Source organism: Salvelinus sp. IW2-2015, unplaced genomic scaffold (genome assembly GCF_002910315.2).
Source record: "Salvelinus sp. IW2-2015 unplaced genomic scaffold, ASM291031v2 Un_scaffold2098, whole genome shotgun sequence".
NCBI lineage: Eukaryota > Metazoa > Chordata > Actinopteri > Salmoniformes > Salmonidae > Salvelinus > Salvelinus sp. IW2-2015.
This window is the reverse complement of record NW_019943436.1, coordinates 78,365-91,799: the sequence shown is the minus strand read 5'-3', so window position 1 is coordinate 91,799 and position 13,435 is coordinate 78,365. Positions and strand designations below refer to the sequence as shown.

Genomic DNA, 13,435 nt, shown 5'->3' with positions numbered 1-13,435 from the left:
GTAATCCGTCTATACATGAACTGGTTCAGTGTGTGTAGGTAATCCGTCTAGACACTGAAACTGTCCATGTGTGTAGGTTTAAATTCCCTGTTCTATTGGAAACCACCATGAAAAAAAAAAAAAAACTTTTGGCAAAGTGTTTTTGTGTAAGGGGGGTAATCCTTCTTATGACATGAACTGTCAGTGTGTTTAGGTAATCCTGTCTGTAAACATACTGTCGAGAGAGAGAGAGAGAGAGAGAGAGAGAGAGAGAGAGAGAGAGAGAGAGAGAGAGAGAGAGAGAGAGAGAGAGACGGCTGAAGCAGTGGCACAGGTTTTTTTCATATGGAAATGTGAAATAAGGGGGTGATTAAATAGAGCTGTATATTAAAGTACAGCTGACATTAGAATTAGCATAATGTGCTCTGGCCTCGGGCTGCATACTTTATTTGCCATCTGTGTCGGACTCCTTCCCCCTGGGAGGATTCACACTGAAAACTCCTCAATAAACTCACGGCTCACTCCACTCCATCCCTCCGTCCCTCCATCAGAGGGCACTAATACCATCCCAGGGAGAGGATCCCGGCCAGGGGAGGACAGTCATTCCCGCTTAATTGTGGGGCAGAAATGAATTACATTTATTGACCTTCAGCCCCCAATGAAATGTTTTGTATGCTGAAGAAGTTCAGCCAGTACAGTGGAGTGGAGCAAGAGAGAGAAGAGAGAGAAGAGAGAGAAGAGAGAGGAGAGAGAGAAGAGAGAGGAGAGAGAGAAGAGAGAGAAGAGAGAGAAGAGAGAGAAGAGAGAGAGGGGAGAGAGAGGAGAGAGAGAAGAGAGAGAGAGAGAGAGAAGAGAGAGAGAGAGAGAGAAGAGAGAGAAGAGAGAGAGGAGAGAGAGGAGAGAGAGAAGAGAGAGAGAAGAGAGAGAGAAGAGAGAGAGAAATTGAGAGGGCAAAGAGGGGCAGGTGTAAGAAATAGAGACCCTGGTTGATTTCCAGTGTTTCCTTTATGTAGCACTAGGGCTTTGAAAAGAACTGGACCTTAACATAAGAGAGGGGAAATATGGGGGGGGTGGATGGAATAATGTGTGTGTTTTTGTGTATTATGGGGGGGGATGAGGAAGATACAGGGGATTGTGTGTGGCTATGAGCGTGTGTGTGTGGTGGGGAGGGGGACAGCAGGCCCTTAATGTGTCGCCTGAACGGGGGGTCATTGTGTGTGTCCACTATAATTAAGTCAAAGGGTTTACAGGGCCAGGGCAGTCATGCTTCAGTACTGAGGTGAGCAGCTGTTCCTTCTCCTTAACAGACGAGACACACACACATACACTGTACACACGTCAGACAGCCACGCATAAACATCTCCTTACATCCCCACTCAATGCAGGGGAAATGCTTTTACACCAGACCTTTCCAATGCAGCCCCACTAAGTGCCATGCGTGAAGATGTGGTTTAAACGTTTTTTTGTGCAGACAGATTGATTGAGTCATTCTTTGAGCTGACATCACAGAAGCAATAATTGATTTGTGCAAATGTTACAGTGTTAAAGAGAAATGACCAGTGTGTTATTTGATAAAGCGTTGGACATTACAGTGCAGTAATGAGGTTTAAAAGGCGATTTCAGAAATCTGTTTGTCTTGGAGATGCATTTAGAGCACAAGCTCAGTGTTGCTTTAGCGGAGCGTCATATTTATTGATCAGGCTTGTAGATTCCCATCACTTTTATTAGCCTTGAAATCAGATATAATCATGCTAGTTAGTATTTACTAATCTAAGTGCACATGATTCACAATTTTACATAAATGAAATAAGACCAGCGCAATTATCATTTTTAAATTAATAATATGAACAATTTATTATGCATTTATTATTATTAAAGATAAGAATAAGCAGCCTTAGAACATTTTATTTCAACAAAATGACTGTTTTTGCATATCCCTCGTGAAGTATCAAGAGGAGTTGTTGTTATTCAAACAATAACAAGATGGTCTAATCATATTTCAGTGACCGGAATAGACCTTCTGTTCTGGGTTGAACATCTGTCTTACATCTGCATTGTGACCTACATATCATCAGAGGCCATGCAGATGGTCATGTCTAGATGGGATCCAGCTTATGTCAAATTTAGATCAATATTATTATTTTTTTTGTTAACCCTAACTCTTTTTATAACCTTAACCTAATTCTCCTAACCTGCTTCGTCAGTTCTCCTAACCTGCTTCGTCAGTTCTCCTAACCTGCTTCGCCAGTTCTCCTAACCTGCTCCGTCAGTTCTCCTAACCTGCTTCGTCAATTCTCCTAAACTTGCTTGTCAGTTCTCCTAACCTGCTTTGTCAGTTCTCCTAAACCTGCTATGAAAAGCTGTGTTTTTCCCAGCAATGACCCATGCAGACACACTGTGTGTTCACTATCCTTCTCCCTATACAGCCTTTCTCTGGAGCTCTCTACTCCCTGGACCAATGAGTGTCTGAGGTGGAGTTGGGATATGCAGCAAACACATTTCCACTTCACACAAATATATGAAATGGGATAAATATAAACACCCACCAAATCATTATTATTATTTATGATTCTTCAGCCTCTGTGTACAGAGTATAGACATACTTAATGTATACACACACACACACACACACAGGCACAAATCTCTGAATCCAATACTTAACAATTACAGAAACGTTATTTTTTCATCTGTACTCTAAATTGAAGCATTAGGTAAAAACACAAAGCTTTCATTGAATAAATAAATTAATCTAGTTTCCAAGAGCACAATTACAATTTCCCACTTTATATGTGTGTGTGTGTTTTATACCAATCCCCATAGGAACGTGACAGTCTGTGTTTAACGTCCATTTTCACTGCATGTGCTGGATATTATGCTTGTTTGTGTCGCTGCGGTAACGAGTCCCATTGGCATTACCCAACCGGCATGTGTAACACAGGGGCTGGGCCATCAATTAGTTATGTACTGTTAAAGGTACAGAGCTATGCCAAGCACCACAGCCTAGAACGTCTGTCTGTCTGTCTGTCTGTCTGTCTGTCTGTCTGTCTGTCTGTCTCTGTCTGTCTGTCTGTCTGTCTGTCTGTCTGTCTGTCTGTCTGTCTGTCTGTCTNTGTCTGTCTGTCTGTCTGTCTGTCTGTCTGTCTGTCTGTCTGTCTGTCTGTCTGTCTGTCTGTCTGTCTGTCTGTCTGTCTGTCGCTCTTGCTCTTGCTCTCTTTCAATTCAATTCAATTTGCTTTATTGGCATGAGGTAACAATGTACATATTGCCAAACCTTACTTTGGAGATTTACAAGTCAATATTTGATCCCGCCGTCTAAATGTGTGTGGCGAGTCATTAAGTGCCTCTTCATTTGCAAAGTTGAACAACCACACACAGAGAAAATAAGTTATACATGTCTTGTTATTTTTTTTATTGTACTGAACCTTTATTAATACAGGAAGTCTGTTGAGGTCAGAAGACCTCTTTTACGAAGGAGACCTGTAAACACTAAAACTTTACCCTATATTTTCTCAAACGCTCTGAAGTGTTTTCAGCTCTATTGTATTGAATTTGTGTGTCTAGAATGACACAAAGCACCCAGTGGATGTCAGTTAAATACCAAATAACAACCCCAAGACCAGTAATAATTTACCGCTCCCTTTCAATCTCTCCATCCACGTTCTCCCTATTTATTAGCAGTCATTTATCTTAATACTCCACCATCTTTATTTTCCTCTCCTCTTTCCTCTCTTTTTTTTATTTGTTCCCTCGAGGCACGATGCCTTTATTTGTTAGAAAGTGATGAGAGTTCCTTAAATCTTTAAGTTGTACTTTCTCAGCATAGAGCCATATTACTTTGCCGTCTCTGTGATGATTAAAGTCCCTCTGCTTGGAGGGCTACGTGTGTTTAAAGACACACACACACACACGCACGCACGCACGCACGCACGCACGCACGCACGCACGCACACACACACACACACACACACCAAAACACACTTGCATGGTGTGATCATTTTGAGATTTGTAAGTAGGAGAGATTAAAGAGCACTTAAACTGGTGTGTACAGTGGTCCCACCGCGTCGGCCAATCCACAGTGACTATGGAAATGCACTTGTCAAAAGCCTGATAAGTATGTCCCATTTATGTGACAACATGATGTTTCCACTACTAGAGGTATTAGGCAAATATGATGCGGATAACAAAAGTGTGTCCGACAGCGCTTTCTCTGCAAAGTTCCACTCTTTGTACAAATCAACACATGATAGCCACCTTTCTCAGCGGTGACTTTCCGTCCCGCGAACACAGCTGTCAGATATCCACGTTGTGCCTCAACTGTTTTACTCTGTCATGCTGTTTTCCTCATGCAGATGAAATATGCTTATTGTAAGGAGCTACGGCATCTGAAATACAAACACACTCGCCACAAATCAATTTAAAGGAAAACACCACTTGAAAACCTTCGACCATTAGTCCGCTGTTGATGCAGTCCCAAAATGTTTTGCATGTTAGCATTTACGTTTTCAGGATGTTGGACTTTCAGGAAGCAAAGTGTCACTTGCCAGGTCATCATGAGGATGCATTTTGCTTGATTTTTACTGACTTCCAAATACCTTTATACACAAATCTAAATAGAATTCCTCAGATAGATGTAAAGTCACTGCCATTTAATTCATTGTAAAATATGTTTTAATCATTTTCCTTTCTGGTGTGTGTTTCTCCTGTGTTGCAGGAGGAAGGGATGAGCCTTCAAGCTACATCTGCACCACGTGTAAGCAGCACTTCCCCAGCGCCTGGTTCCTTCTACAGCACGCCCAGAACACCCACGGCATCCGCATCTACCTGGAATCCAACCCGTCCAGCGCATCGCTCACCCCCCGCATCACCATCCCCGGGCCCCCCATGGGCCAGGACTCCATCCCCCAGTCTCCCCTCACCAATTTCCTGGGAGAGAGCAACCCCTTCCACCTGCTGAGGATGACCGGGCCCATGCTCCGAGAGCCCCCACCAGGCTTCATGGAGAACCGCGGAGGCCTCCCCAACACGCCGCCCTTCGTCAGCCCCTCACCCCGCCACCACCTGGACCCCCACCGGCTGGAACGCCTTAGTGCCGARGAAATGGGGCTCATCTCCCAGCACCCCAGTGCCTTYGAGAGGGTGATGCGGCTRACGCCSATGGCCATCGARKCMCARTCCATGGACTTCTCCAGGCGGCTCMGGSAGCTGGCRGGGARCAAYAACGTGGCCACMCCTCCTCTKTCGCCCAGCCGGGCCAACCCTATGCACCGCCTGCTCAACCCCAACCCCTTCCAGCCCAGCCCAAAGTCGCCCTTTCTCAGCACCCCGCCCCTGCCGCCCATGCCCCCCAACAGCACCACCCCGCCCCAGACRCAGGCCAAGAGCAAGTCATGCGAGTTCTGYGGGAAGASCTTCAAGTTCCAGAGYAACCTGGTGGTCCACCGGCGGAGCCACACCGGGGAGAAGCCCTATAAGTGTCAGCTRTGTGACCATGCCTGCTCCCAGGCCAGCAAGCTGAAGAGACACATGAARACACACATGCAYAARTCTGGYTCCATGACAGGRMGGTCTGACGAYGGGCTYTCCACCACCAGCTCACCSGAGCCGGGCACCAGCGAMGTGACMGGAGARGGCATGAAGAACMGAGAKGGAGACTTCAGGGGTGAGGGYGAAGAGGAGGAAGAGGARGAGGAKGAAGAGGAGMYGGAGAAYGAGAGCAGGCCRGWGTCAAACTTCAGCATGGACAACATGGAGTTCTACCGTAACCGTGAGAACGGCTCCAAGCCGCCRYCAGACGAGAAGAAYKCYCTCTCYCTSGGYAAGATGGTGGAGARTGTGGGCCTGAGCACTATACAGCAGTACAATAACTTGATAGTCGACAATCGTAAAAATSGGATGCYCTTCTCCAAGAGGGGGTCYGACGGGCAGCGGGACACTGGGGATGAGGACTCTGTGGTGGGAGAGATGGAGAGGGAGCACCATCACCACCAGATGGAAAGGGATCACCAGAGGCCCACGGTCAACGGCAGGAACTGTGGCTCCGGCAACTCTTTCTCAAGCCTTTTCCCCCGCAAGCCCACACCCATCACCAGCCCTAGCCTGTCCAACTCTTCCAACAAGAGGATCAAGATTGAGAAGGATCTGGACATGCCCCCGGCACCAATCATCCCCTCTGAGAACGTCTACTCCCAGTGGCTGGTGGGTTACGCCGCCTCACGCCACTTCATCAAAGACCCTTTCCTGGGCTTCACCGACTCYAGACAATCTCCCTTCGGCACCTCCTCTGAGCACTCGTCTGAGAACGGCAGCCTGCGCTTCTCCACGCCTCCTGGGGACCTCCTGGATGGCGGCCTGTCGGGGCGCAGCGGCACAGCCAGCGGGGGCAGCACCCCTCACCTGGGGGGAATGGGATCCGGCCGGCCCGGCTCCAAGGAGAGCCGACGGAGCGACACCTGCGAGTACTGCGGCAAGGTGTTCAAGAACTGCAGCAACTTGACAGTGCACCGGCGCAGCCACACGGGAGAGAGGCCCTACAAGTGCGAGCTGTGCAACTACGCCTGCGCCCAGAGCTCCAAGCTCACACGCCACATGAAGACCCACGGGCAGATGGGTAAGGAAGTGTACCCCTGTGACATTTGCCAAATGCCCTTCAGTGTGTACAGCACTCTCGAGAAACACATGAAAAAGTGGCATGGGGAACATTTGATGACCAACGAGGTCAAAATTGAAGCGAGAGAAGCTAAGCCAGATTTTCCTATTTTGCCTCTTTCGCCACAACCTTGAAAAACAAACAAATACAAAAATGGGTAGCTGGATACTCTTTTTCTTAAATATCGCATTTTGGGTTAATTTTATGTTTTTGCCTAAGAAACTGCTAACTGAGAAAAACAATTAAACAAACAAACAGATATTAACAGCACCAATTAAAGCCGGTCTAAACTGCCTTATTTGGCTAATGATCCTTTATAACGGTTGATCAGAGGATTAATTAAATGATACCATTTTTGGAGCCTTTAACTGTGCAATAATTTCTGTATTTATTGTATTTTGTAATATTTTGGCATGTGCAGGTACTATTTTATTTTGTTTTACTTTTTATTTTAATTGCTGGGATTTTATTTCATTTTTTTAAACCCAGAGAATATCCTGAGATTTTTTTTAGCAGACAGAAAAAAAAATACATTTAAATAATCTTTAGGCCACTGCTTATAGAAAATTGTATATTTAAACTACACGTGTAATTTCCTGAAGAGAAGCCCGAATTTAATCTTAAAAAATGTTTTAAGCATAACTGAGAAAGCTATTTTTTGTTTGTTATACATGATAGGATATACATTTGCGGACAACAATCCTTTGGCATTGTAGCATGAACTGACTTTTAACATGTTAATCTAATTGGATATGTAGCACTGAATGTCATTTATGACAGTAAATCTAAAGAGGATCCGGAGGTTTCACAAACTCTGCCTCCTCTCCAGTAAATACATCCATTAAAAATAAAGAAGAAGAAGAAACAGATGATCACAAAGGCAGCTGCATACTGGTACCTAGTACCCACCCCTGACAGACAACGCTAGAAAAACAGAGACATTGTGTATTTCTTTAGAATCCCCTCATAGTATTCTCACACTGCATCTAAACTAGCTCCTCCTAAACTCACCCTAACCCATCCTACTAAACATAACAGAAATGCTATGACAATGCACATACTGATGTTTTCTATCTTTTATCACACAGTTGTAGGATGGCTAAACCGTCGGGCTAAACTGCGGAGCTTTATAGCCAGAGAGAGCAGGGAGATCTTAGGGTGAGCTATAGGGGTCTCTWCCCTCTTCTTCATGATGTTATTCACCTCTTCATTATCATTCCACGGATGAGTTTAACACAATCGCCCGTGCCCTTAGATTATTGAATATATTACACTCTCCTCCCAATTCCCCGTCCCTCGTCTCTGATGCACACTGTGTCTCACTCCTCTGCCAGCTGACTATTACATCTTTCAGCACTATTACAAACTCCCTATCGGACACTGGGCACAGAGTAGCATTACAGACAGTCTCATCACCCTCAGTCTCACTCAGTCATTTCAAACTGCCAGGTATTGACACATTCTTTAGGCAAGGTGTATCTCCTTAAACTCTGCTTTCTGTTTTGATCACCATTCATATTTAATGTTTCTCTGGTGGTGGATTAGGAAGGGGCTGGGTGGTGGATTAGGAAGGGTCTGGGTGGTGGATTAGGAAGGGTCTGGGTGGTGGTTTAAGAAGGGGCTGGGTGGTGGTTTAAGAGGGCGCATAGGCACTGGTGGCATATAAGGAAGGGTCTTGGTGGTGGTTTAAAGAAGGGCGGATGGGTTGGGTGGGGATTAGGAAGGGGCTGGGTGGTGTATTAGGAAGGGCTGGGTGGTGGATTAGGAAGGGGTCTGGGTGGTGGGTTTAAGAAGGGGCTGGTGGGTGGTTTGATAGCGAGGGGACTGGGTGGTGGATAGGAAGGGCTGGGTGGCTGGTTAGGAGGGTTGAGGGTGGGTGGATTAGGAAGGGCTGTGGGATGGGTGGTTGTTAAGAAGGGGCTGGGTGGTGTTTAAGAAAGGGGCTGGGTGGTGGATTTAGGAAGGGGCTGGGGTGGTGGATTAGGAAGGGTCTGGGTGGTGGTTTAAGAAGGGGCTGGGTGGTGGTTTTAAGAAGGGGCTGGGTGGTGGATTAGGAGGGTGCTGGTGATGGATAGGAAGGGCTGGGTGGTGGTCTAAGAAGGGGCTGGGTGTGGTTTAAGAAGGGGCTGGGTGGTGGATTAGAAGGGGCTGGGTGGTGGTGTGTTTAAGAAGGGGCTGGGTGGTGGTTTAAGAAGGGCTGGTGGTGGATTAGGAAGTGGGCTGGTGGTGGATTAGGAAAGGGGCTGGGTGGTGGATTAGGAAGGGGCTAGGTGGTGGATTAGGAAGGGGCTGGGTGGTGGATTAGGAAGCGTGGCAAGTACTGGATGGGGTCGGTGGTTAACGAAGAAGGGCTGGGGTGGTTAGACTTTATGACTTAAGGAGGTTCTGGGGGTGGTGGGTTTTAAGAAGGGGCTGGGTGGTGGTTTAAGAAGGGGCGGTGGATGGTGGCTGAGGGTTGGTTAGTTAGACAAGGCTGGGGCTGCGATTGACGCTGGTCGGTGTTAAGAAGGGGCTTGGGAGGTTGTGGATCCCCTTCAGGATAGGGTGCCCGTGGTGTACATGTGGCGTTACCAGAGACCCCGGCTGTTGGTGATTTAGGGAAAGGCGGCTGGGCTGGTCAGGGCCCTTCTACGGTAAAAGTGGGACGCACGGGTGGCGTGGAACCCTTATGAGGAAGGACGCCCAATTTGGGTCGTGAGAGTAGATCACACCTAAGGAGAGGCAGGCCTCTTTGGTCGCGTGCTGTGAGATCTTCACCAGAAGCGAGCTGGGTTGGGGTGGACTCTCCTAGGAAGGCGTCATGAGGTGGTCCGATAGTCTCCACCGGAGGGCCCTCGGGCTGGTCTTCGTGATAATATCCAGAGGCGCAGGCCTCTCGGGTGTTAGAACCACCATCGCGACATTGAGGGACCGTGCGGAGTGATCCTTAAGGGGCGATGTTCCGGCTTCTCTAAGAATGGGCTCACGGGCTGGCTAGCGATTGGGCACAGCGGTCTGGCGGCCTAGGTGGTCCCTTTCGAGCCGAGGGGCTGGTAGATGCCGCAATCGGCAGGTCTCCAGCGATTTTAGGAAAGACTCTCGGGTAGACAACCGTGGCTTTAGGAGCGGGCTGGGTGGCCTGGATTTAGGAAGGTGTGCTGGAGAATGGTGAAGTCTTAAAGCGAAGGGGCTCGGGTTCTTTGGTGGAAATATATTAGGAAAAGCGCGGCCGCTGGCTGGTGGTTTACAGCGGAGGTTGGCTGGGCTTGGAATCCAACCCTGGATTAGGAAGGGGCTATGGGTTGGTGGTTTTGGTTAGGGGACTGGGCAGTGGTGGATTGCATAAGATTGTAGGGGTCGCATGTAGCGGGGGCTGGTGTGGTGGTTTAGGAAGGGGCTCTAAGGCGCTGGAGTGGATTAGAAATGGGGCTGGTGGGGTGGTGGTGTTAGGGAAAGAGGGTCCGTCGTGGGGGGAACTTAATTCGAGGAGAAGTCTGTGAAAGCGCATATGCGCTAGAGCGGTGTACGATGAGCGTGTAGTGCCCCAGAATGCGGGGCACGGTCAGCAGGCTGGTACTGGAAGTCATCTAGAGGCAACGTGAGACAGAGCGTCACCGCACATATCCGGATAGATATACGGCGTCGTTTTGGGATTCTACATTGGTAGTCGAGAAAGAGGACCTCGGGTGGACACTCCGAGCAACTCACGCTTTTTCCAACGTTCCAAGGGGACACCACCTCTTTAACCAGATGAGAATTACGTACCTTAAAATGTAATTCTATATTATTATTAACTCTACATACATTCAGTAACAATGTTTTATGATATCACTGCCCTATGCATTTTTTTCTATAAATATCTATACATTTTGACAAAATGAATTTATACCTGTATAATAACAAGTTAGATTGTATAGTGTGCCATAGTCAAAATGTTTATGATGTTGTATTTTTCTTCTGGTTAAAATGGTCTTGTCCGCTGCGAGACAGAACCAGTGGCAGTTAGTTACTTAGTGATATGCAGACCAGTAAATTGCACAGTTCTAGATACAAACAGTGTCTGTAGAATTCTGTTGAGCGTGTGCCCAAACAGTAAGACAATTTTTTCTTTCTTTCCTCATTCAGGGCTCCCTGTGATGTGTAGTTGAACGCATTCTGAAAGAAGTAGCAACTCTGACACACACAGAATGCACAGCTGAGTGAGCTTTTTAGGAAAGATTTTTCGGTCTTCAGCAAGCACCAACCTTTGCCCAAATCACCACTCCTTGTTATTTTGAATAATGTACCCCTGTCCTACCCCCCCTGTTCAAACCCCCTCAAGTTGACCTTTGACATCCAAGCAAAAATGTTTTATTGAGTTAAAAATCTGTCATTGAGAAAAACAGAAGAGAAAAACATAAACATATCTTTGCAGTTGACCCGCACTATGATTTGTCAATCATTTTTTTACACACAAAAGAAAAAGAAAATGGAAAATGGAAAATACGGCTTCTGAGCAAGAAATGACTGTAACTGGATTTACTGGGCCTGGGTGAAGGGTTCTATAGTTTGGGATCAGCTGATATTGAAGTGCCAGCGTTGCTATAAGCTTGGCTTTCCCAATACTGGCACTATAAAAATGAAAATTAATTTATTGGGACACTTTTTGTACTGCCATTCAATTTGACATGAGTGTGCCTTGAATACTGATCTTCCTATTCACCGTCTCTCAAGACAAATGCAACACTTTTGTGAAGCAAAGGATTTGAACAAAATGAAAACAATGTATCAAATTTATGTGTCAACTTAGTTTCTAATTTGCTTATGAAATTTCAATAGAATATCAGAGATATTACTTCTAAAAATAAAACAAAGCTGCATTTAGGTTAGGAGTACCCAGCACAACATTGATGTGTCTGTGNTACTGCCATTCAATTTGACATGAGTGTGCCTTGAATACTGATCTTCCTATTCACCGTCTCTCAAGACAAATGCAACACTTTTGTGAAGCAAAGGAATTGAACATAATGAAAACAATGTATCAAATTTATGCGTCAACTTAGTTTCTAATTTGATTATGAAATGTCAATAGAATATCAGAGATTACTTTAAAAAAATAAATAAACAAAGCTGCATTTAGGTTAGGAGTACCCAGCACAACATTGATGTGTCTGTGTGTATATATGTATGCATATGTACATATAAAGGCACAAACCTATATATAGATATATATCAAATTCTTCACTTCAGGACAAGACTGCGTCCCTAGATAGAAACATGGCCAGAGTGGATTGTTATGCCACACAATAGTCAAGGAAGAGACTGGACAAAAAAATCAGGAACTGCAGAAACAAAACAAAAAATAATTTAGTGCACTCTGTCTTAAAATACGTTTACAGTATTGAAACAAGTACAAGGGTAAAATAATAATTGTGTGTATGTGTGTTTTAAAAAAGTATTTTTTTTTTCTCCAAGTTTGCTTATACCGTTTCTCTGAATGCCATAGTGGCGATGTGTATATTGTTTTTTTGGTGACGGGGTTTTAGTATATATAAATATACTGTATATGAATATATATTACATTTTTCTTGTTTACTGTAAAAGTATACCAGTATTTGTAATATTGGAGAATGCCTGGGCATTTTACAAAAATAGAAAAAAATGTTGTTTAAATTTTTTTATTTTGCAGTCCAATTTAAATTGTGGGTCTCTTAAAATGTTTTTGTCACTGTAACTGTAAAAGTCTTAAGTTTTAGTAAATTTTATTCTGCCTTGGGTGTAATAATAATAATTTTAAAAAATGAATAAAAAAAAGTGATCTGTAACAAACTTGGATGGGGGGGGGTGGGGCCAGCTGATGGAAGTTCTGGAAGTTTCCCTCGTAGAAACTATGGAACATTGTTATTGCTTTGCAGTAAATACTGACATGTATCTATGTTCTGCTTGTGGAATGGATACTCTTCATGGTTGGTTTGAAATACATGTGTAGGCACTCGCTGTCTTTCTACAGAAGCTTGCATTTTTTAACCTGTATGTGCATCCTTTGTGAAAAAGGGTACTTTAAGTACCTGTATGTCATTATCTTATTTGGGGGAGGGGGACAACATTGCAACTTCAAGATAAAACTCACAGGCTGCCACAATATATTTGATTTAATTTGGCAGGATAAAATAGTGCAAAAAACCCCTGATGAATCTGCATTTTTGACATGAACCTTATTGTACAGAAGGGAAATAAAAGGTTGTTTGACCTTTTAGCAACAGAAATACACAAGTAGATGTTTTTGTTTACTATTCTGTTGGTTGTACATATTTTTTGTTTTTATTTCATTTTATTTAGATTTGAACATTTCTATGTGTTCTAACTGGCACTGGCAGTGACCTTCTCTCTTTGGGGTCATCTAGCTGCCCTTTGACCCTTGACCTTTGGTGACCTGTGTGTCAGTTGTACAGGAACCTGACCTGCCAACCCATAGATTTCACAGCATGAGGAGAATGGAGAACATATACAAGCATGATGTGGTAGAGACGCAGGCAGACAGGTCTGGCCACCAGTCAGAGAAAGGACATAGATAGAGTGTGTAGAAAAAGACACACACATTGGAGAAAAAATTGTAAAGTTTCTTATGAGATGCAGGGAGATTATATATCTGGATACCTTAGTTAGACATCGTCTCACAGAACCATGTAGTGTACACAGAGAAGCCGAGGCTGGCTGGATACAATCAAAGCTACAAGCTGCACTCGCCTCAAACCAGAAGCTACAATTACAGGCAGTTAGTAGCTACCGTACCTGACCACAATCATATGGACAACTATCAATCAGTAAGAACCAGGGTGTTTATATGAAAGC

At 45.0% G+C, this 13,435-nt stretch overlaps 1 protein-coding gene across 1 annotated transcript in view; it reads left to right on the top strand.

Moving 5' to 3' along the window:
• The window catches only part of LOC112072946 (uncharacterized), a 71,319-nt gene extending 59,821 nt beyond the window's left edge, over window positions 1-11,498 (top strand). The window contains exons 10-12 of the mRNA XM_024140323.2: window positions 4,691-6,586; window positions 7,714-7,783; window positions 10,730-11,498. Of these exons, the coding sequence (XP_023996091.2) occupies window positions 4,691-6,586; window positions 7,714-7,783; window positions 10,730-10,748 (1,985 nt within the window). The 3' untranslated portion in view covers window positions 10,749-11,498. The remainder of the gene's footprint in view (window positions 1-4,690; window positions 6,587-7,713; window positions 7,784-10,729) is intronic.
• The last annotated feature ends 1,937 nt before the right edge of the window (window positions 11,499-13,435 follow it).